Source organism: Gopherus flavomarginatus, chromosome 17, assembly GCF_025201925.1.
Source record: "Gopherus flavomarginatus isolate rGopFla2 chromosome 17, rGopFla2.mat.asm, whole genome shotgun sequence".
Taxonomy (NCBI): Eukaryota; Metazoa; Chordata; order Testudines; family Testudinidae; genus Gopherus; species Gopherus flavomarginatus.
In genome coordinates this window covers 17,513-42,260 of record NC_066633.1, presented here as the reverse complement: position 1 = coordinate 42,260, position 24,748 = coordinate 17,513, and the positions used below count along the sequence as shown (strand labels likewise).

The 24,748-nt window shown below is 45.5% G+C and overlaps 1 protein-coding gene across 1 annotated transcript; it reads right to left on the bottom strand.

Annotated features, from left to right (window-relative positions):
• Positions 1-184: 184 nt before the first annotated feature.
• Positions 185-19,809, bottom strand: LOC127035888 (beta-1,4-galactosyltransferase galt-1-like). Its single transcript, XM_050926070.1, has 2 exons — positions 19,562-19,809; positions 185-7,228 (listed from the first exon to the last, which is right to left on the bottom strand). The coding sequence occupies exon 2, from the start codon at positions 7,166-7,168 to the stop codon at positions 5,861-5,863; it is 1,308 nt and encodes a 435-aa protein (XP_050782027.1). The 5' UTR covers positions 7,169-7,228; positions 19,562-19,809; the 3' UTR covers positions 185-5,860.
• Between the last annotated feature and the right edge of the window lie 4,939 nt (positions 19,810-24,748).

Here is a 24,748-nt window from a genome sequence, read left to right as displayed (position 1 = left end):
TCACATAGATTTCAATCAGGGTTACGTACCTACATATCTTTGAGGATCTGGAGTTAATTAACTTGAGAAGTCACACAAAAAAAGAGAATTGATCCCAAGTGTTTAAAACCAGGGTCCTAACTCATTCACCTCTTTATAATGGTAACTTGTTTTTGTTGAGACTGGTTAACACACAAAACTTGATTGCAGCTGTAGTGAGGAGTGATGTTTCCTGTCATTAACTACCAGTGTGGTGCTCCGCTCTTGTTCGATAACAGTTGGCTGCGTGTGTGTTCCCTCTGTGTGCTGCCCCAACTCTGCGCAAATAGCTGACACAGGAAATCCCAAGAGAACCCCCAAAGACCACAGACTCTAGTAAGGTACGAAGGAACGCAAGCCAGGTTTATTGTCAAAACGAAGCACAGTAATAGTTTCCTATAGACTACAGGACATACTATGAATATGTGCCCTCTGGCAATGGACACAGCTCAGTCAGAGGCGGGACTTTCCACTGCCCCCTAGGCTGAACAGAGATACGCACTCCAAGACCTACTTTTATACAGTTACAGGACAGATTACTCATCCCTCCTGACATATTGAGGTACAGTCCCTTGGCTCATTAGGGTGCTGTCTCCCCTTTGATCATGTTGTTCCAGACAAACATATCTATCCATCCCGCTGTCCTGTCTTTAAGATGCACCTCCCTGTTCCTTGTTATGTCTGTGGAGTGTCCTGATGTCATCTTGGCACAAGTTCCTCTTCTTGCCACTTCTGTGAATGAGGCCTGCCTCTGACTCACAGGCCAGCTTTTGCTTAGCAATGCCTGGAAGTACTTTGGTTCAGGCCTCAGACTACACCTCTGACAAGAGTTTATATTTCAGGACCTCATCTTACTACAATGTTCACTCTTTTTGGGACACTTCACATGACTGTGACAAGCACATGGTCAGCTAATCACCACAGCTAATAAGATGAAACAAAATATGGGTGAATTTAGTCCTGGTGTCAGATGACATTTTGGAAGACAAAATGGGCCTGTAGTGTATCCTACCTTTTTCCCACCAAGTAGAAAGCACTCAACTAGAATGGGACAGTGAAAAAAGCACCACTACAAAAGAATTACATTAAAGTGAGTATTAAGGCCAGTATAAGTGTAGGACTAATCTCTTAACTTTATGCAGTGTACCTATTCAATGGTTGTCTTGAATTTAGTTGAGCAACTAACTATAGATTCTTTATGCACTAGCACAGCCACAATGCCAGATACTTGACTCACTTAGACAAATAGAAAGGGTGTTAGTGAGATGCCTCAATATAATCAGCTAGTGCTTTACAGAACAGCTAAGCCATCAGAGCTAACCCAAGTCAAACTAAAGGGATACCCTGCTTGCTTGATAGAGGCCTATGTATGACTATTCAAGAAGCACATTACCGCTATTGATAACTTGCTACCATTCACTTTAGGCAGTGTTCAAACACCACCAAAACACAAGGGAGTTGCTTATTATTGTACCACCTTCTATCCTTCCCTTGCCCTGCGCCCTCCCCACCCTCCATACACTATCTGGGCCTACAAGGGTTTGTCTAATTAGTGGTGTAGCACTATGAGCCGAAGATTAAGTCTCCCCCACAGAAATACATAATGGTAACATTGTTTTGTTCATACTGCTCTTCACTATAATGCTTATCTGTGCTATAATGTTTATTTTGATGGACTATATGTAAAATACTGATTTAGACTCATTTTGAAAAGATCAACCACCAAAATGACAAAGAGTATCAAGTTAATTCAATCATTTATAGTGGGACCCCAAAAGTGTAATATAAGAGTCAAATTAAGACCGACTGAATGAAAGCCTAAATGCTATGTAGAAACCCTGTATGAGTAAAAGCCCTTCTCTAATGCCCCAATCCTGCAGTCTGTTCTGCGATGATAGATTGCTGCACCTCCACAAAAGCTCACTGATAAGGAACTGAATGTGGATGTAAAGGTTTGGTTGGGCAGATCAGATTGTCAGACTGCACTCTAAGGTTATTTATAGAAATCAAAGATATGTCTACCTCCCTAAGTGGTAGACAACAGGGAGTCACCACTACCTAACACTGTTTCCAGAGGTTTCCTCAGTAAGGAGGACCCTTCTGCATGGGGAACAGATTTGGCTTTTGGTATCTCAGCATACAAAACATGTCACTACTATCACTATTAATAAAGCATGAATGAACACATTAATAAACAAGTAACTAGTTAAAGACAGTAGTACATGTTAACTCAAAGGAGCAACACAACAGATCTTACCAGATTTACAAAAAAATAGAAACCAGCTAATAACTGTTTCTTCATAATAAGATGAAAGATCATGGAAAACTGAACATAGCTTCCGCATTCAACAGCCTCTTCTCCACCTAGAAACAAAACAGCCTTCCTTTCAAATAACTGCTGAGTACCAGCTATTGCTCCTCAAAAGCTGTCTGTGAGGTCCCCTGCACACAGCTGAGACCAATTAACATTTTTAGGCAACTAGGGGCAGCTGAAAAAGGCAGCCCTTTTAATACCACCTAAGGTTAAGAAATAGCACCCTCTCAAACATCCACCCCACTCCTTTTTATTGCATTTTTTTGCTTAATCAAACAAAATTAATGTTTTTTTCATTACTGTTACAATACAGAATTACAAAAAATTGTATAAAATACTATTGTTTGGCACTAAAATAGAATGTACAGTGAAATTTAAACAATTACTAGATTTGCAAGTCATTTTTCACACTACTTTGGTTATTCTTTTATTCAGCAGAACTTGCACATGACACTAATTTAGATCATTTTAATATTTTGTACCTGGGCTATTTAAGATAATTCAGCAGCATGGTGGTCAACAAGTAATTATTGTAGTTCTAATTCTATCCATCTCTTAATGCTTTAGAGACTTTTATATAAAGTAAACAGGTAAAAGTCAATATTTTGCTATAAGTAACCTTGTAGTTGCCAGAACAGGTTCCATCCTTTCTACCCCCCCGCCCCACCTTTCAATTTCATTAATTAGGTTGTGCTCAGCTGCACACACTCCATAAAATTTTCTTTAAAAACAAAAAATCCACAGCATTGCTGATCAATTGTTTGCTCCTTGTTCCTCTGAAACTCTTCATTAATGGTTTGAGGCTCCAGTGTGAGTTCCCTCTCCTGGCTTTGCATGGTGACTGATACCTAAATCTAGCTCTTGCAGCCACCCTTAAGGAACATATGTTTTCCCTAGTAGCTCAGGTCTTTTGATCACCATGCATTAAGAACATGAGAATGGCCACACTAAGTCAGACCAATGGTCCATCTAGCCCTGTATCTTGTCTTCCAACAGGGGCCAGTGGCAGATGCTTCACAGGAAATGAACAGAACAGGACAACTGAGTGATCCATCCCGTTGTCTAGGCCGAACTTCTGCCAGTCAGAGGCTTAGGGACACTCAGCGCATAAGGTTGCATCCCTGACCATCTTGGCTTTTAGAGAATGCTACCATGGAGGTTCTGAACTTTAATTTCTTAGCTAGCAGCATAAATTAGTCCTCAGGGACTTCTCTCCTACCTTTCCTAGGTCAGTGTCACCAAACCATTGATTGCAATCGACCGGTCAATCCTGGAGACTCTCCCAGTCGAGCGCGATCTCCAGCTGCAGTGGTGCTTCCTGTTGCTAAGGCAGGCTCCCTGCCTGCTGTGGCCCCATGCCACTCCCAGAAGTGGCCAGCATGCCCCTGCGGCAGGGGGCAGGGGTCTCCATACACTGCTCCTGCCTGCAAGCACCACCCCCGCAGCTTCCATTGGCTGAGAACAGGGAGATGTGGCCAATGGGAGCTGTGGGGGGGCGGTGCCTGCAGAGAGGGGTAGCAAGTGGAGCTACGTGCCCCCCTCAGGGGCCGCAGGGACACATTGGCCCCTTCCAAGAGTGGCATGGCCACGTTGTACACTACTGGCTGGGGGGGGGGGGGAGGAGGCGAGGCCCGACGTGTGGATGGGGGTGTCGATGTGCCTGAGTGGGGCTGGGGCAGTTAAAGAGCCTGCCTTAGCCCCGCTGCAATGCCGATCGGGAACTGCCCAAGATAAGTGCCCGTCACTGGGAGCCCACACCCCAACCCTGAGCCCCCTCCTGGAGCCAGCATCCCATACCCCCTCCTGCACCCAAACTCCCTCCCAGATCCCACACCCCTGCACCCACTCCTGCACCCCAACACTCTGCCCCAGCCCAGAGACCCCTCCTTCATCTAAACTCCCTTCCAGAGCTCGCACTCATCACCTCCTCCTGCACCCCAACCCCCAGGCTCAGCCCAGAGCCCCCTCCCACACTGCAAACTTCTTAGCCCCCAACTCAGACCCCGCACCATCTCCCAAACCCCAACCCTCTGCCCCAGCCTGGTGAAAGTGAGTGAAGGTGGGGGAAAGTGAGAGATGGCATGGGGCAGGGCTTTGGGAAAGAGACGGGGCCTCAGGGAAGGGATGGGATAGATCCTGGGTTGCCCTTAATTTCAAAAAGTGATCTTGGTGGAGATCAAAGCCCTAGGTCATTGGTACATGTAGGTACTACAACCCCCCCCAGCTCCTCCCTTGCACAGCACATAACACTGCCTAGATGTCCTGTGAGATCTGCAACCTGCACACTCAGCAGTTCACCATGTGTTTTTTTCATTCATCATAAACCCAACTATCTATATTTTTAATAATCAAATCCTTCGTTACTATTTCTGTCTCTTTCTAATAACTTCCCTCAGAGAGGTATTCTCAGTGCAGGAGGATACCGTGATATCATCTGGAAGGAAGGTCTCAACTATGGTCTGCTCCATCTTGATGTTCTCCTTTCCCAAGACTTTCATCCTCCTTAACACCAAAGAGGCTGTCAGACCAGACATGGGACTGCTCTACTGTGCCCCAGAAAGTACCATCTATGTACCTATGTCTCCCTTAGCTCTGCCAATTCAGCCACTCTGGTCTCCAGAGCCCATACTCAGTCTGAGGGCCATGAGCTGCTTGCACCAAAAGCACCCACTGGGCAGGTAATTATAATGCTGCCTTCAGTGCAATAAACTTGATCACTCCCACTTTGTAGCTGGACTTCTGCCTGCATTATTTTTATTTTTGCAGGGTTTTTTTTTTTGTGTATGTATGATTGTTCTTTGTGTGGGCAGGTAGGTGGGGTGGGGGTTATTGGCCTAAGCTTAGAGAATGGTTATTAGGTATATCTGGTTTTCACACTTCCAGCAAAACTCCTTGCCACTCCTGTTCTCTAGCTCTTCTGGTCACTCACAAGTTGGCTTTTTAAACCCTTCTTCTCCCGGAGTTAGCCCTGCCCCGTTGTCAGGGGATCCTAAAGGAATTACAAATCAAAGGATGGCTAGAGCCTCCTTAGGCGCCACACAAATCTTCTTTGACTGCGATAGTATCCAACCTCAGACTGTTTGCAAGTTTGTTGGCCAACGGATGTGAAAAAAAAAATCAAGATTTACCTAACCTTTCTAATCACTTGCATCATCACTTCCGACACCCTGAACAACGGCTCAGACAGCTGTTAGTGTAGGGAAGATGTTGCCCATTTCTCAGATACTGTCTCTAGGCTCTCATGTTTCACTTAGTTTACTTGCAGTGGAGAATTAATTGAAGTGATTTGAGTCTTTTTCACAGCTTCATATGTCATTGTAGATTATCACAGGGTCCCACATGCTTTAAATCACTGGTAAATGTATTCATCATCATCTGATTTCTTCACTGATTGTTGTCTTGTCTGCATGGGACTTTTTATATGCACATTATCTGTAACTTGGGTCTCCCCCAAGTGCTGTTTCCAGTATCCTCTATATATATTGGTAATCCATACACTACCCCTCCCTCCTGTCTCATTCTCTGTAGTTAGAACACTGTTTTCTGCAGCACTTTGTTAACATTCATGATTAATGATGAGTTATATTTCCAGAGTGTTGTATCCCTAATCAGAGATTCTCTAGGAAGCTTTCCTTGAAGGGCTTCCCGGCAATGATAAACTAGGGCAATGTCAATGGGAACATTCACACTGTCCCCATAGGCATGTAGGACAGAGTGGACTGAAGTCTGAACCACTTTCCTTGGATTAACTATCATTTTTTTAGGATTAATTACATGTTTTCTGTCAGGCTCTCTATGAATATGCTGCAGGATGTTAACTCCAGGCACAGCATTCCAGGATGTAATGTTGAATATGTCAGTAGACGCATATACAGTTTTTGGAAATATGTGGTTCTCAAAGAGGAAGATCCCAGCCCCTGGATTTTGCTCCTGAAGGCTGCTCATCATCATTTTCCAATGTGAATGTTTAATGGGCAAAATAATTTCATCAATATCATTAAGAAGCACAAACTTGCTCCTGTACATGTTGCGGTAAATACAGTCATTTAGAGCAGTGATTTGTCCGTAGTAGCCAATATGTGTTCCATCCTCCATAAATCTCCATCTAGGAGACACCTTGAGATATGAAGTAATTGGCCAGGGAATTATTTCGACAGTTCCATCTGCAATATAAAACTCCAAGACTTTCTCCATCAATTGGCTGCAACTATTTTTATAGATTATCACTTTCTGTACCCCAAGAATTTTATACATCTCCATACTCTGTATAAATTGTAAGACATTATTGTAATTTCCAAACATGGTAGAGATACACACTGTGAATTCAACGGGAAATGTCTCAACTTTGCGGTTTTTTATTTCAAACCTTGGTAGTTGGTCGATATTTCCTTTATGGGCCCAACTGATGGATACAAAGTTTGGATCACAGTTTTGAGGTTCCAAACAAAGCATGTCTGTTGCCGCATAAGGGAATCCAAATCTATCTGAATGAACATATATTTCTGCCTTTGATATGTATATTTCACCATCAGGCTGGCAGCAGAACCAACAGAAAAGATCTTTCACCTCTTTATGGTGAACAATCCCAATCACACGGGTCATTTTGCTTTCTCTGTCATCGAAGTACGGGGCAATGATAAAAGTTCTAGTATCTTTTAAGGCTGTGATTGTATTGTTGGCAATTTCCCCCCTACAGAGGTTGCCTTCTTGTGTTGTTATTTTTGGTTGGAGAGAGTGCCTCTGTGTCCAAAGATAAGCTAGAGTCATCATCACTGAAGTGAAAGCAATAATGCAAGCAACAGGTACATGGTATGATTTTCCTTTACAGAGTAACATTTCAGATGGATTTAAATGCAGATGCAGTTGAATTTTTGCCAGAACTTCAGACAGACACACCTGCAAGAGAAGGGGAACAAGAAATCCAGGATCAGACCGTGGCACATCTTGTCAACTGCTTTGTGTTAGAGAAAATACTTATTCTGTTTTCCCTTTCTGCCAATAGTAATTATCAGTGTTTCAGTTTGCTCTCAGATGGGACACTGTACATTGGGACTTGTCAAAGGACCTGCTAATTATATTACCTTTAAAATCCAAAGGCTTATATCTACAAATCCCACCCCAGGCATCTATGGGCCTAACTGCCATTTTAACATATTGGGCAATCACCTCCTTTTAAAACTAATGCTTCTAATTACAATATAATGTATTCCTCTTAAAAACTGGGAAGGGAAAACTACCTTTCCTCAAGAGTGCCTACCAATCCTTCATCCCACTGTTTTTCTCCTCTTAGCATCTGATATCCATCCCATATGCCCTCTTTCTCCAGGTGCAGTAAATTTCCTTCTTGTACTGAGCCACAGCAGATGACACCGTGGGCTCAGATTGGAGCATAAGCTTTAGGACCTTTCCCCCTCCTGAGATCCCTGAGCCTGGGTTCCAGCCTGAGTGCAAACATCTATTCCACAATTAAACAGCCCCTTATCCGTTGCCAAGTCAGCTGGTACGGGCCAGAAGCAGGTTTTTAATTGCAGTTAGACTTACTCTCTGTGCTGTGGTTCCTCGTCTGTAAGACAGTACTTCCTTACCCCTTGAAGATTAATACATTAACGATGCAGGCTCAGATACTATGGTACCATACAGGTATCTAAAATAGGCACAGTCAATTACATGTATGCACATACAATGAATCTGTCTTGCACAGGGAAAAGAACAACAAAAACACAAACCTCCTTGTACCTCGAGCTTGCTAGTAGACTTTGCCTCGGCCTGGAGGAGGATGTCATAGGGCTCAATAGATTAGCCACCTCCATACTGTATTATTGCAACTCACTGGGAATGACAGTGAATGCAATGCTAAGGTTCCAGCTCATGCAGAATATGACAGTCCCTGCCATGAGACAGGGTACTGGGAGCATGTTAGTCTGTGCTCCAGGCCCTCCACTGGGTCCCTGTGTGTTTCTGGACTTAGTCCTGATCTTCACGGCTATTACCAGGACAGACATAACAACATCAACAACCACATCTCTATGCATAAAACACAGACATCTATGCTTCTCTGGAAGTCAGTGGCTCACAAGCTCCAGGGATAAGCCTTGAGCAGTCTAACTTCCCACCTTCTTGGACAAGCTATAGCTACTGTGATGGACTGTACCCCTAATGACCACCCTTTTTACAAGACTGTGATAAATTTTGTACAAAGTATGCTTTGTGAGGTATCATTTGAAAACTCACAATCTGCTAAACATTACTGGCCTGGTAAAATGTGTGTGGCAACATTGTTAATGTAAAGTTATGATTCTACTGCATAATATTGCTGTAACGTGCCAAAGTTAGAAGGCAAGCCCAAGCCAGTTTTTCAGAGACAAAGACACACTGGTGCCCCAGCTAGGTATCAGCGTAATCATATAAACAGTGGCCTCAAAATCACTTTGCCCCCCCCCAGCCAATCTCTATACTCACGGCAGTTACAGTGCTTGAAGCCCTGGGGTAGTGGTGGCAGGGCTTTGGTGGCTATTTAAAGGACCCGGGGTGGTAGAGGCAGCGGGAGCCCCGAACCCTTTCAATAGCCACCAGAGCCCTACCGCCACTACCCCAGGGCTCCAGCAGGCTCTGGGGGCTATTTAAGGGGCCCGAGGCTGCCACTGCCTCTACCGTCCCAGGACCTTTAAATTGTCCCCAGAGCCCTGGGGGTGCAGCAGTGGGGCTCTAGTGGTGATTTAAAGGAGCTGGGGCAGTAGCAGCGGCAGGAGCCCTGGGCCCTTTAAATCGTCATCCGAGCCCCGCCGCCGCTACTCCAGGGCTCTGGCAGCAGGGCTCTGGTGGCAATTTAAAGGACCCTGGGCTCCAGTCCTTTAAATTGTTGCACAGGAAGCCGATCTACCCCAGTATGGCACACCAGCTCTTGCCTCCGTCCCAGAATCTGCCCCTGCCCAAACTCTGCCCCCTCTCAAAATCCACCCCACCTGCCCAAGACTCTGGGAGGGAGTTTGGATGGGGGAGGAGGTCTGGGGTGCAGGCCCTGGTCTGGGGCAGGGAACTAGGGTGCAGGCTCTGGGAGGGAGTTTAGGGATGGGAGGGGGTGTGGAAGGTACAGGAGTGAGGGCTGTGGGGTGAGGCTGTGGGTGGATTTGGGATGTGACTGGGGATGAGGGGTTTGAGGTGTGGCAGGGGACTCAGGGCTGAGGCAGAGGGTTAGGGTGCATGGGGATGATGGCTCTGGCCGGGGCTGAAGATGAGGGGTTTGGGGTGTTGGCTCAGGGCTAGGACAGAGGGTTGGGGTGCGGGCGGATGAGGCTTCTGGCTGGGGGTGTGGGCTCTGGGGTGAGGCAGGGCTGGGGATGAGTTTGGGGTGCAGGCAGGCTACCCTGGGACTGGAGCCAGAGAGGAGGACTCCCCACCAGCCCTTTCCCTGCTGGAAGCAGCGAGCTCAGGGGTACGGACCCCCTTCTCCCCCCCCTGCAGCACACTCACCCCCACCACTGTCGCTGCACATGCTCCTAGGGCCCCTTTCAGGTCCAGGAATCCCCCTCACCTCCCCTGTGGTGCGTGCCATGGCGGGGGAGGGGGGTGCTGCCATCACATGTGCGCCTCCTCCCCTGCTGCTGCCCCTCACTGTAGCCTCACTGCGGCTTCCCCTTGCCCAGCATGGGGCAAGAGCAGTGACTGCAGGCGGGGGGGGGAGGGAGGCAGGCAGCTGTACTGGCGGAGGGTCCCACCGGAAAATGAAAGGGTCTGAGGGGGAAGGGCAGCCTGCCCTGGCAGTTGTGGAGGTGGGTACTAGGACTCTGCGGCAGCAGTTAATGGAGGCAGGCAGCATGGAGCTTCAGGGGAGAGACACAGAAGCTCTGCTCCGGCCAGATCCAGGGAGGTGCATGGGGGCAGCAAAGGGGGGGGCCAGGGCACACTCAGGGTAGGCGTGGGGGGGGGCAGCAAGTGGGGCCAGGGGGGAGACCCAGCCCCAAACATTCATGGAGCCGGGCCCCTGGACCCTCAATATTGCTGGAGCCAGGAGAAGGAGTCAGAGAGAGAGAGAGAATGCTCCATTTTCTTGACGGTATGCTACTGTACCTTTTCTTACTGGTCCTCCGTACTGGCCCGTACCAGCTTACTTTCACCTCTGACTAAAAGTATGTTTTCCTGATAAGTTTAGGGAGTGACCAAGCCAGTGCCTCAGAGACAAAGGGCAAGCTGAGGTCTCAGCCAGGTCTAAACAAGGCTGATGGACCATTACCAGCAAAATGGCTATTCTTTGGCAGGAAAGGGGATGGGGCAAAAATCTATATCTTAGCAAAGAAACAACATGGAGTTCTCTTCCACACAGACTTACTGTCACCTTGCTTCCAGCTGGAAATGCTTCTCAAAGGGCGGACAGACTATAAAAGAAGGGGCAGATGACCTAAAAGATCTCTCGTTTTCTCCCTGCCCAACATGTTCTCTGCACCTTAATAGACAAAAGAAGTAGCAGTTGGACTTTGTGGGAGGGGTCCTGACCTAAATAGCTTGGTCAGTAAAACTGCTGAAAGCATGTGGTGAGAAAACTTTGCTTTGAATCTAAGGGCTTGTCTACACTAGCACTTTACAGCACTGCAACTTTCTTGCTCAGGCGTGTGAAAAAACACCCCACTGAGCACAGCAAGTTTCAGTGTTGTAAAGCACCCGTATAGACAGTGCACCAGCATTGATAGCTATGCCTCTCGTGGAGGTGGGGTTTTTTAGAGCGCTGGGACTGCGCTCTCCCAGCACTCTGCCATGATTACACAAGCCACATTAAAGCACTGCCATGGCAGTGCTTTAGCATTGCTAGTGTAGACTGGAACTATATAGTTTAAGTCACCAGTAAACATTTTACCTTTATTTTTCTTGTAATTGTTTCTGACTTTTACACCTTGTTACTTGTACTCAGTTAAAATCAATATCTTTGTAGTTAATAAACTTGTTTTATCTAATCCAGTGTGTTAAAATTAAAGTGGCCAGATAACTATTTAAAATAATAAACTGGCATAGTATTCCCTTTAAAGAATAACAGACATAATATATTTGTACTGTCCAAGAGAGGGCTGGGCAGTATGGGGCATACATTTCTGGGGGAAGATCTAAGACGGGGTGTGTTGGGCTCACCTGCAGCATAAATAAGGCTGGTAAGAGCCAAGGTGTGGCTGGCTGGCTGCAGCACACACACACACACACACACACACACACACATGGTGGAGGCTGTTTATGAGCAGGCCAGGTTGGTGGCGACAGCAGCAAACCATTGTAAAGGGCATCTCAAGTTACAGAGCAGGGATGACACAGCTACACAGTCTGGATTGGTATATCACAAGGGGTCTCCCACCCATCAGGAGCATGCTGTAATCACCCACGTACAGGGTATTATGATGTAGGTCCCTCTCAATCTCTCCTGTTGAAACTTCCATTTTGGATAAATAAATAAAGAGTCATGGGGGAGGGGGCAAGGCACGAGAGAGAGAGAATGAGTCCATATCCTGATGGCTAAGGCATCCAGCTGGGAGGTGGGAGACCCAGGGTCCAGTCCCCCTGCTCCAATGGTTATGTTTCCAAAGTGGAACAGCTTCAGGGGGAGAGACTGAGCAGTGCCACATCAGAATATTCCACAGCTCAGGGAGTTAGAACGCTCTCCTGAGGGGTGGGAAACCTGTGTTTAAACCCTCTTTCTCCATTAGGCGGAGAAGAGAATTGAACCTCATCCTGAATAAGTGCTCTAACCACTGAGGTAAGAGTTAGAAAGGTGGCAGGGGCATCACCAATGCAAGAAACAGAGGCGGAACAGGCAAGAATGGCTTAGGCACCTAACTCCATGAGAGGGATTGGCTTAAGACATACAACTCTCATTGACATCTCCAATTGGCTAGTTTAGGTGAGTTCCTGTCTAGTGTGCTGGCTTTTATAGATCCCATTCTTAGGCACCTGTCCGTTCCCCTTGCACTGTATTGGGTGCCTGTCAGGGTATACCCACAAAATCTGAACTCTGGGGTACAGATGTGGGGACCTGCATGAAAGACCCCCCTAAGCTTATCTTCTACCACTTAGGCTAAAACTCTTCCAAGGCACTGTGCTCTTGAGGCAGTTGGCCTTTACATGCCCCAGCTCATTACATTTGAAGCATCGCCCAGCTGATTGTGGGTTGGGGCGAGGTGGGTTGTTGGAAAGTAGGGTGGTGGGACAAGAGGCATCTGGGGTTTCTCTGAGTGCGTGGAGGGTTCCTCCTTGTGACCTGGGGCCTTGGGCTGACCCATATGACGGGGTGTTGTCTCGGGTTGCCCCTTCTGGTATCCCCACCAACTGCTACTAGTTGTCTTCTTCTCCACCACCTCCACCCATTTGGCTCCAATTTCCCCTGCCTCAATTATCGTTTTGTGCTTCCTATCTAGATGTATCTTTCTGTTTCTTCAGGAACACTCTTTAAGAACTGTTCCATTTGTATTAGGAAAAGGAGATCTTCCAGACACTTAACCTTTGCTCCTGATATACAGGCCTCACAATTTTTCACAATGTAGTAGGCATGTTGGGGAAATGCTACGTCTGGTTTTCACTTGAGGGCTCTGAACCACCAATGGGCATGTCGTGGGTTAGCCCCATCTTAATTCTGGCCTTTTGTTTAAAAAGTTCATACTCATTCATGTGTTCTTCAGGCACTTCAGCTGCCACCTCTGCTAAGGGTCCACTGAGCTGTGGCCTCAGCTCCACCATATACTGGTCTGTAGAGATGCTGTACCCAAGGCAGGCCCTTTCAAAATTTTCTAAGGCAGCATCTGTATCATCGCCTATCTTGTATGTGGGATACTTCTTGGAATTGGGAGCGGTACCTGGAGTAGAGTTGTTAGGGCTACCTGGGCGGTTTGGGGCATTTGCCTGATTCAGCTTAGCCTTTTCCAGCTCCATTTCTAAGCACATCTTCTCCCTCTTCTCCTCTACTGCAAAGCGCTTCTCCTCCGCCTCATTTTCTAAGTGCCTCATTTCCAGGAAGAACTTCCTGTCTTCCGCAGCTAGAGCTCGGTCTGGGTTAAGGGCCTCCTTCCATCTTGGCACCTGGATCTCGGGTTGGGGAAGGTTGACCATCCCTGCTAGGAAATTTCTGGTCCCACAGCCTCTCCCAGCAGTTCTGCCATGGGATTGGATGTCTGGGTCTATCTCCTCCTGGGCATGATGCTTTGGGAAGATGAGTTGCTCTAGGGTTTCGGTGCCCGATTGCAATTTCATGCACTGGGCTGTTTCTTGCCCTAATATACCCCAGCTATCTTGTTGCCACAAGAATTAGAAAAAAAAATAAACTGCTTGTTGGACTCTCTGCTTGTGCAAGCTGAACCCTTTGCATGGCCGTTCCCCCTCAGGCACCAAAGAAAAGAAACAAAAACCTCTTTGGCTTTCTAGCAGCCAAAAGGAAAAATGTGTCCTTTTAAAATCCCGAGGTCTGTGCTTCTAGTTCAAAATGATCCTCCCACTGTGCCACCATGTCAGGGCATACCCTCCCAAATGTGAACTCTGGGGTACGGATGCGGGGACCCACATGAAGATCCCCTAAGGTTATCTTCTACTGGCTTAGGTTAAAACTCTTCCAAGGCACAGTCTTCTGCTTTGGACGTATATTGCTGCCACCATAAAGTGATTTTCACAAATATTCAAGGAAAGGTCACTTGGAATCCCTATCCCCCCAAAATATCCCCCCAAGCCTCTTCACCCTTTTTCCTGGGGAGGCTTGAGAATAAAATACCAACCTGTTGCCTTAGTAATGTGACCATAGACCAACCCCTTGTCCAAGGACTTTGGAATCAAAGGATTTTTTTTTAAAAAAGGTAAATTTTATTAAACGAGAAAGAATACAGCTGAAAATTCAGGCTTTAGGGATTAAACACCAAAAATAACTTTCTTGGGGTTCAGCTTAAAGGTTACAAGCAAAACAAAAGCACCTGGAGTTAGCATAGAGGAATACACAAACCAAAACAACCAAAAAGGTTCCTAATTGCATCTGTCTTAACTTTTCCAAATGAAGAATTTCTAGATATGATGCTGATGATTTCCCATACCTGGCTTAAAGATTACAACTTGTTGCTGCCTTCCCCTCTCTCCAACAAGAGACACAAAGACCACGTCCCCCCCCCCAGCAGTTTTTCCAATTTGTAAGGGTACAGCCTCCCTATTGGTTCCCCTGGTCAGGTGCCAGCTCAAGGTCAGCTTCTCTTAACCCTTTACAGGTAAGGCAATTAGGGTACAGCTGCTAAGGAGGATTCTATAGCTACTGACTGGCTGGGTGTCCATAAAAGGTAACTACCCTGCTCATTTTTCACAGTGCCTAAGACAGGGTTTGTGGATTCCAGTGATTTTGAAGGCACCTGAAAGTTAAGCATTGTGATGCTCAGCATCACCACACCTAAATCCCTTTGTGAATATGGCCCTGAGTCTGCAACAGTTGATGAGGCTTCCGTTTTCATATTATTTAATAGACTTTTTCAGCAAGAAATTTGCTACAGAAAATACATCAATATCATCTGACACCTGGATTTAAGCCAGATCAAGTAGGAGAGAGTGCATGTCAATGCTTGTGAAGAGTTACTTATTGAGAAGGGCTTCTGTGATGTTATTGACATGAACTGTGACCTCATAGATTATTGTTGCAGCCAAGGTCCTATAGTTGCACCAAATCTTGTACAAAGGAGGTCCAGTAAGGTGTCTATGAAAAGGTTATGATTTGCTAGTTTTGATTATGCTATCTATATGCATTTACCATTTTTGTATTTAAAGTTATAAGTACTGGCTCTATATCTGGATTTCAAATGTTGGCTCCTGGGATAACGCCTATGAAGTAATCAGTCAGATATGACATGTAAGATATCTGCAAAAATGTTATAATTTATCAAATATGATAATCTTGTTTGTATTGCCTTTGTATTATGGGTTATAGATATGTACGTATGTCTGTATTTCAAACTTGTGTTATGCTTCTGGGTGACACCCCCAGACAGGTTGGCATCAGCACTGCCTAGCCTGCTTGATGGCCCATTAAGAACCATCAGCTATACAACTGACCCATTGAGAGAAGGCAGATACATCTTATGACTCAGCAAGGCATGCAGGGACATGCCTATGGAGAGAACTCTAGGGTTTCCAAACCAGGTGCTGGGCAGCTTGTGTTTGAAACAAACGAAGTACAGGCCACATGGCAAGAGACTATAAAAGGTAACTGCATCTTCTCCATTTTGTCTTCAATCCTGCTTCTTATTTCTGGAGGAACTTTGCTACAAACTGAAGCTCTGAACAATGGACTGAATGACCCATCCAAGCTGTGGATGTACTCCAGAGACTTAACTTAAGCCAGCAGTTCATTCCATCACTGCTACAAGCCTGAAACAAGAACTTTGCCATTACTGTATGTAATTAATTCCATTTAACCAATTTTAACTCTCATCTATGTTTCTTTCTTTTTATGAATAAACCTTTAGATTTTAAATTCTAAAGGATTGGCAACAGCATGATTTGTGGGCAAGATCTGGCTTGTATATTGACCTGGGTCTGGGGCTTGGTCCTTTGGGATCAGGAGAACCTTTTTTTTTTTTAAATTTTACTGGAGTATTGGTTTTCATAACCATTCATCCCCATGAGTGGTGCTGGTGGTGATATTGGGAAACCGGAGCGTCTGAGGGAATTGCTTGTATGACTTTTGGTTAGCCAGTGGGGAAAACTGAAGTCCTCTCTGTTTGGCTGGTTTGATGACCCCTAGCCTTGGACTGTGACTGCCCTGCTCTAAGCAATTTGTCCTGAATTGATACTCTCAGTAGTGTCCCGCCAAAGGTCGCTGTGTTACAGCTTCTCATCTCCACCAAGTATTTAGGCCAACAGCAGGCATTGAAAGATGGGCTGCTTAGGGTCTGGCTTCAGGAAAGAATCCCATTTCTCCAGAGTTTTTTTGCTTGTAAGCAATTTTCTAAGTTGCAGAAGCACTTTCTGTAGTAGAGGGGGAAGATCTAAACAAAATATTGTGAGGAGTCATTTCAAGTTAACCATCTTGGTTTCTAGCAAGCCTCCCCAACCCTGCACTTTCTAATTTAAGTTTCTCCTCCCTGACAGGAGAGGGAAATGTTTAGTCAGATTATTCAAAATTCTGTGTGTGTGTGTTTGTGTGTTAAAAGCTGTTTAACAAAGGGCTTGTCTCTCTCTATGAGTCTGTTGAGGGAGCAGTGGTACTGAATCTAACTGAGGGGTGAAATATCTCCCTCTACAGTTCTCCAAGGAGTTCTCTAGGAAAAACAGCCAAGGCATGGCATGACACTCAAAATTATTTCTTCTTTCCCTATAATGAAAGAGAAGTAAAGACCACTATGTCTTGTTTCCTTTGCAACTTCACCTTTAAGACTCTGTACCAGAAGTTAAGGACACAAACTCTATTTCCACCTTAAAAACTGGCTTGCTGCATTATCTTTCACAAGTCACTTCACATCTCTGTAATATTTAACTATCTCAGAGAGCTCAGGCAGTTAGCTCTTTTTAAACTGTACACTCTTTTGGGGCAGGGGCTGACAAGCTCAATGAGGTCAACCAGGCAGAGGTCTCAGGCACTACTGCTATATAAATGTTAAATGATAATAAAAAATGGTGGTGCAGGGCTCAATGCATTAATGTTTATAGCATATAAAGATTCTTGGATGGAAGGTGGCCTAGAGGTGCAAAATAATATTAATTATGCAGACTAGGAAAATTGGACGTGAAGGGATGATGTCTTTCTGGTTCTGGCAGGGGGGTTTGGATGAGATTCTTCAATGGAAAAATCAATGCATTGCACAATGCAAGGAAAATGTGTTTCTAGTGGGTGTCAATGCTGCAGGAAGGCACATGTTCAGAAGAGAAGTAAAACTGCTAAGTACTTGGTTTACTGTTCTCATTCATATTATAGATTAACTAATACTGATTGTACAACTTGTAGGAATTAAGCACAAATTTAGGAAGTTTGTCCACATATTTCTTGTCAGAAGTAATGTAGTCCTCTGCCTTTTTATCTAAGGATCTTAGATGTTCATGTCTTAGTTCTCATTACATATATTTCAGTGATTCATAGATTACTCAGTTCATTACAAAATTAGAACATCTGAGCATATATACTTTAAAATGTATATTTCTTGCACTTTGATAGCACTTTGTAGTAGAGGATCTCAAAGCACTTAAATACTAATTAATCCCCTTCATGAGCACAGTATTATTTCTAACTTAGAGAGAGAAAGAAAAGTGAGGGATAGAGAATGTGATGCACCCAAGGCATGTGGCAAGACTGGGAATAGAACCCAGCTATACTGAGCCATGGCCCCCTGCTCTGACACCTGTTTCTGATGTATTAAAGAGGCCCTGTTTTACCTCTATAATTAAGGGTACATTCAGTTTTTCCATTTAAAACAGGCATTCAACCTCATATGATGCCTCTTCTCCAAATTTAGAGAACATAATCTGTTAATTAAGATTGAATTTTCTGAAGACTTTCAACTAAATCTGTTAATTCAGGAGTTTAAATTAATTTTAAATGGGACCTTTACACATTTTTCTGAATCTTTCCCCTTTTTTCAGATCCCTCTAGCTAACACACAGCTGTTAGTTACCTTTCAAAATTGCAATATAGTTAAGACTACTTAATCTGAGGAACAGATACAATTCACTTTGCTTAATAATCAGCTACTTTCTTCAAATATGACAAATTTTGGGGAGGAAATCCCTTCCTGACACCTGACAGTATTCAGCTGAAACCCTGAAAATGAGGTTTTAGGAACATAATAAACTGAAAGTGAGCCCTAGAGGTGTTGATCCCTGCCCCATCTCACAAGCAATCCCATCATACAATTGCAGTCATATATTTGTCCAGCTCACTTTTAAAAAATAATTAAGTTATTTACTCTGACAGCTCCTGTTGGGAGTGTGTTCCAGAACTTCTCCCCTCTGATGGTTAGAAACCATCTACTAATTTCCCCCCTAAATTTGTTCATGGCCAGTTTATTTCCATTTGTTCTTGTGCCAACATTGTCCTTTAGCTTAAATAGCTCTTCACCCTCCTGATATTTACCCCTTAATGAATGTAGTGAGAGCACTTATATCCACTTTTAGCCTTCTTTTGGCTTCTCTCTGTGCTCTATGGTTAGAAAACTAGAGAGGAAACTGCAGAGGAAGTCTATGCTGCAGACCTCAGTTCAATCAGAAGGAGTAGTGGCCAAAATTCCTGGAGAGGAGAACTATGAGCTCCAACACTGGGGCTTGACTGCCACTGTTGAAGCACCATGGCTTTGGGAGAGCCTCCAATGCTTTAGAAGCCACAGTTGGCCCAGATAATGAGATGTGGCACTTGACAGGCTTTTCCACACCAGGAATGCAGGCACCATTGTGTTAGAGTTAGGATTACAGGTAATGAAGACCACACCTACCACTGCACCCCTGAATTCTCTCCCCCTAGCTTCTTACATGTGCTGTATTAAAAACCCAGGGAATACCACGATTTTTTAAAAACAAAATGTTTAAGGTTGTTCTTAAGGATTTGCTTTGGGAGGATAGGAAATGTTAAACTTGAACATGGAAACGCCAAGTTACGAGATATCTATCTGTACCAAGTTCACAGGGACTGCTCTAATTTACAGCAACCTCCCAGTAGCTGTCTATGGCCAAGAGTTGCTAGTGTGCAACTGCAAAGTAAAATGGCCACTCTTTTCCTGCTCCTTCCCAGATATTCTCTGAGGGCAGCGCAGAAGGGCAACACAGGGCTACGTACACTGGCTCTTTTACTGGCCCTACACTTGGAGAATCCCCTCCAGGGGTGGGGGGCTTTTTTATGCTTCTGGAGCAGGGGCCAGAATCTGGCTCCAAGACTGTTTTCCCATCACAGAAATTTGTGTTGGGCAACTGTAATGTAATCATACTCAGGATTTAGAGTACTTCCGAAACAAAACATGAAAGAGAATAAATTATTCTCTCAAACTTTATAGACATTTCAGCAGCAGTACAGAATGTTCAAGATATATTTACCATACTCCTAATTTCAAACTATTTATTGCAGTGTGTTGTTGTTTCCTCCCTCCCCCCATTCTATACAACAGAAAGCAGATAACATTTAGCATTTTTTTTCTTGAATTAATCTGGTGTATCGAAAACACAAAATAGCGCTACTCCTTATAATTAATGCTTTGCTAAGTGCATGTTACAATAAAGATAAAACTGTCAATAGTTAAAATACAATGTATGTATTACCTGTTATCGCCTCTGCTTTTTCTGGATGTAATTATGAACAAAGGTAATTTAAAATAATTTTCACTGGATACGTAGAGAATAATCCCCTGAGACCAAGAGTATGTCACAAATGCCTGCTGGAGCAAAAGACTCAGGAAACTATTGTTCAGTCCTCCAATAAGCTTTCAGAATTTTCTCTTGCCATTAGAGATCCTGCCAGTTATCTGTCAGTTGCCTAAATTTACTCCAAAATTATTCAAGCCGATGTGTGATCATTACTCAACACAGAAAGAGAAGCCGGAAGTGGGCAAATCAAATCCCAGCACAATACCTAGGCGACATGCCAAAGCATTTTATTTGGAACACGTGGTGTTTAATTTTAACAGCAGTGACTAGTTTCTAGAAAAACAGGTTTTTTTTTCCCTTGAGGAAGGCTGCCAGTATCCTCCCAGTGGCTTCCCTTTGCATTCTTGCAAGGGCAAACCTACACACCTATGGCATTGAACACTGTTCAAGCAAAGCCATTTAGACTTTTACAATTTTTCAAGATACATTAGCTAGTTGAGGTTTTCTTTTTTTTAATGGCAACTACTTTTCTGTTGGAACAACAAGGAGTCCTTGGGGCATATTAGAGATTACCTAATTTATTTGGATATAAGCTTTCATGGGCTAAAACCCACTTCTTTAGATGCATGGGTTTTAACCCACAAAAGCTTATACCCAAATAATTTTTTTAGTCTCTAAGGTGCCACAAGGACTCATCATTGGTTTTGCTCTTACAGACTAACATGGCTACCACTCTGAAACCTGTCACTTTTCTGTTGGGGTGAGGAAGGGAAAGTCCGAGTTCCACCTGTCTGCCACCCACATCTTTGGAACAAACTAACCCAGTTGTTTCGGCAGTTTTAACAGCTGGTTTTAATTTCAAGTAGTTTTGTTGGACAAGTGAAGAGTCCTACACTTAGGAAGGAAGAATCCCATTCACCACTACAGGCTGAGGAGCAACTGGCTAAGCAGAAGTTCTGCAGAAAAGGACGTGGGGATTACAATGGACAAGAAGCTGGATATGAGTCAGCAGTGTGCCCTTGTTGCCAAGAAGGCCAACAGCGTATTGGGCTGTATTACTAGGAGCACTGCCAGCAGATTGAGAGAAGTGATTATTCCCCTCTATTCGGCACTGGTGAGGCCACACCGGGAGTATTATGTTCAGTTTTGGTCCCTCCTCTACAGAAGGGATGTGAACAAATTGGAGAGAGTTCAGCAGAGGGCAATGAAAATAATTAGGGGGCTGGGGCACATGACTTAAGCGGAGAAGCTGAAGGAACTGGGGTTATTTAGTCTACAGAAGAGAAGAGTAAAGAGGGATTTGATAACAGCCTTCAACTCTGAGGACATGAGAATGGCCATACTGGGTCAGACCAAAGGTCCATCCAGCCCAGTATGCTGTCTGCCAACAGTGGCCAATGCCAGGTGCCCCAGAGGGAGTGAACCTAACAGGTAATGATCAAGTGTTCTCTCTCCTGCCATCCATCTCCACCCTCTGACCGACAGAGGCTAGGGACACCATTCTTTACCCATCCTGGCTAATAGCCATTAATGGACTTAACCGCCATGAATTTATCTAGTTCTCCTTCAAACTCTGTTATAGTCATAGCCTTCACAACCTTCTCAGGCAAGGAGTTCCACAGGTTGACTGTGTGCTGTGTGAAGAAGAACTTCCTTTTATTTGTTTTAAACCTGCTGCCCATTAATTTCATTTAGTGGCCCCTAGTTCTTATATTATGGGAACAAGTAAATAACTTTTCCTTATTCACTTTCTCCACACCACTCATTTTATATACCTCTATCATATCCCCCCTTAGTCTTCTCTTTTCCAAGCTGAAAAGTCCTAGCCTCTTTAATCTCTCCTCATATGGCACCCGTTCCAACCCCCTAATCATTTTAGTTGCCCTTCTCTGAACCTTTTCTAATGCCAGTATAACTTTTTTGAGATGAGGACACTACATCTATACGCAGTATTCAAGATGTGGGCATACCATGGCTTTATATAAAGGCAATAAGATATTCTCTGTTTTATTCTCTATCCCTTTTAAAATTATTCCTAAATCCTGTTTGCTTTTTTGACTGCCACTGCACACTGCAGAAATAGCTTCAGAGAACTATCCACGTCAACATGGTTTCTGCAAAGGGAAATCATGTCTTACTAATCTATTAGAATTCTTTGAAGAGGACAACAAACATGTGGACAAGGGGGATCCAGTGGACACAGTGTACTTAGATTTCCAGAAAGCCTTTGACAAGGTCCCTCACCAAAGGCTCTTGCATAAATTAAGTTGTCATAGGATAAGAGAGAAGATCCTTTCATGGATTGAGAACTGGTTAAAAGACAGAAAAAAGGGTAGGAATAAATGGTAAATTTTCAGAATGGAGAGCGGTAACTAGTGGTGTTCCCCAAGGATCAGTCCTAGGACCAATCCTATTCAACTTATTCATAAATGATCTGGAGAAAGGGTTAAACAGTGAGGTGGCAAAGTTTGCAGATGATACTAAACTGCTCAAGATAGTTAAAACCAAAGCAGACTGTGAAGAACTTCAAAAAGATCTCACAAAACTAAGTGATTGGGCAACAAAATGGCAAATGAAATTTAATGTGGATAAATGTAAAGTAATGCACATTGGAAAAAATAACCACAACTATACGTACAATATGATGGGGGCTAATTTAGCTACAACGAGTCAGGAAAAAGATCTTGGAGTCATCGTGGATAGTTCTCTGAAGATGCAGCAAGTGAATGACAATTAGTAACTTAATGACCACCATCACCAGAGAATTACTCAACCCTGGGACTCAGCAATGCCTCCCCCTCCTCCCAACATGATCACAAGCCCTTCCCTTAGGAGACAAATCAGGTTTCCACTGATAGGAGAGGGAAAATCAGGCTACCTCTCCCTGCCGCCCAACATGGTGCCTGGACTTGTGTTTGCCAGAGCACATGGATGAAACTAAACACATACTACAACAGCAGATAGTTCATTCCAGCCTTCCCTTGGGAGACAAATCCATCCACACCCCCAAGGCAGAGATTGTACTGCTATGAAGATTTCCCCTGATAGTCTCAGTTTTCCTCTCCTACCCTGCCTCACTCCTATCTCTTCCTCACTGCCTCTTCCCTTCCACCTCTCACCCCCTAAGAGGCAGCCACCCAGATGCCAGGGAGGGGGAACCAAGCACACTACATAGCCATTGTACCTGAGAAGCAGGCATCTCTGCCTAGGCAGGGAGGGCAAGCAGGGACACCACACTGCACAGGAGACCAGGAGATGTGCTCCCCCCCCCCCACTGCCTCCCACCCTGGTCCAGCTGCCCGGATGCAGGGGATGTTTTTGGAGATGCCTCTGGCTGAGCCCCCTGCCCCCCACCATGCAGATGACCATACCACCAGCAGCCAGGTGCTGGCTCTCCCAGCCACCTGGAGGGTTTCCAATCCCCCCACAAGCCACCCTCACCACAAGAAAGACCCCCTTTGAAATACACTAGGCAGCTGCTGCTACTGGCTGCCTTTAGTTGGGTGAGAGGTTAGGAGCTGCTGCTGCAGAGCCAGAGAAAGCACACCTGCCACAGTGCCACAAGAAGCAGGTAGGAGAAGGAGGTGGGGTCTCTCAGCTGGTCAGGAGCAGTTCCCCTCGCTGATTGGCTGGTGGCCAAAAACCAGCTAAACAGCAAGCACTTGCACTCGCACTCCTCTAGCTAGCTACCTTACTGCCCCCTCCCCCACCGAAATGCTGATGGCTCGTGGGCCCCCATGGGCCCCATAAACAGTAGACTTGTGGGTAGGTGCCCCTGCCCCCTATAGGGCATGCCCTGACTGACCCCCTTCTTCCCCAAGGCCCCAGCCTCTCCTCTTCCCCAGGAGCCCTTCCCTCACTGATTAGCTGTCTGTCTCCCTCCTGCTGGGAGACAGCTAATTGGCGAGGCAGGGAGGGGGCAAGGTTTATGGGGAAGCCGGCAAAGCCTGCCTGCAGGAGCCCAGCTTGCTGGAGCTCTGTTCTTCCCCTCCCCTCCCTGTCGCGGGATCAGCTGTCTCCCTCCCCCTGGGAGACACAGCTGATCGGCTGGGGCAGGGTATGCAGTACGCTAGGGGAAACCAGGCAGGCCAAGCTTCAGAGCAGAGCATGGGCCCCGCCCTGGCGCCATGGTAACCCCGCCTAAGGTGGCGCTTTTTAAAAAATGTGCTGAGGGGAAGCAGCTGCTTCCCTTGCACCCCGCTAGCTGTGCTACTAGGTAGGCTGGGTCCCCAAGGATAACTATAGGCATTTCAACATCCCCAATGGTTATTTTCTGGTCTGGAAGGTAAGTCCCTTGCTGCAGCCATTCACACAGACCAGAGTTCCTAAAGATGCAAGTGTCATGTTCCTTTCCTGGCCATCCCATATTGATGTTGGAGAAATATCCCTTGTGATCCATCAGTGCTTGCACCACCATTGAAAAGTACCCCTTTTGGTTTATGTACTGGCTGCCTTGGTGCTCCGGTCCCAAGATAGGGATATGCGTTCCATCTATCAGCCCACCACAGTTAGGGAATCTCATTGCAGCAAAGCCATCCACTATGACCTGCACATTTCCCAGAGTCACTACCCTTGATAGCAGCAAGGTCAGCTATCATGTTGGCTGCTTGGATCACAGCAGCCCCCATAGTAGTTTTGCTCGCTCCAAATTGATTTTCCGACTGACCTGTCTGGTGTTGCAAGCTTCTAGAGGGCTGTCGCTACTCGTGAACTGTGAACTGTGAGGGCTGCTCTCATCTTGGTATTCTTGCGCTTCAGGGCAGGGGAAAGCAAGTCACAAAGGTCCATGAAAGTGCCCTTACGCATGTGAAAGTTTTGCAGCCACTGGGAATCATCCCAGACCTGCAACACTATGCGGTCCCACCAGTCTGTGCTTGTTTCCTGGGCCCAGAATCAGCGTTCCATGGCATGAACCTGCCCCATTACCACCATGATGTCCAAATTGCCAGGGCCTGTGCTTTGAAGAAGTCTGTGTCCATGTCCTCATCACTCTCGTCACCATGCTGCCGTCGCCTCCTCGCCTGCTTTTGAAGTTTCTGGTGCTGCATATAATGCACATGGTGTTTACAGCACTCATGACTGCCGCAGTGATCTGAGTGGGCTCCATGCTTGCCGTAGTATGGAGTCTGTAGGAGAGCAGAG

Excerpts from the sequence above, each read along its gene's own strand:
- LOC127035888 (XM_050926070.1), bottom strand. The coding sequence starts at position 7,168 with ATGTTACTCTGTAAAGGAAAATCATACCATGTACCTGTTGCTTGCATT.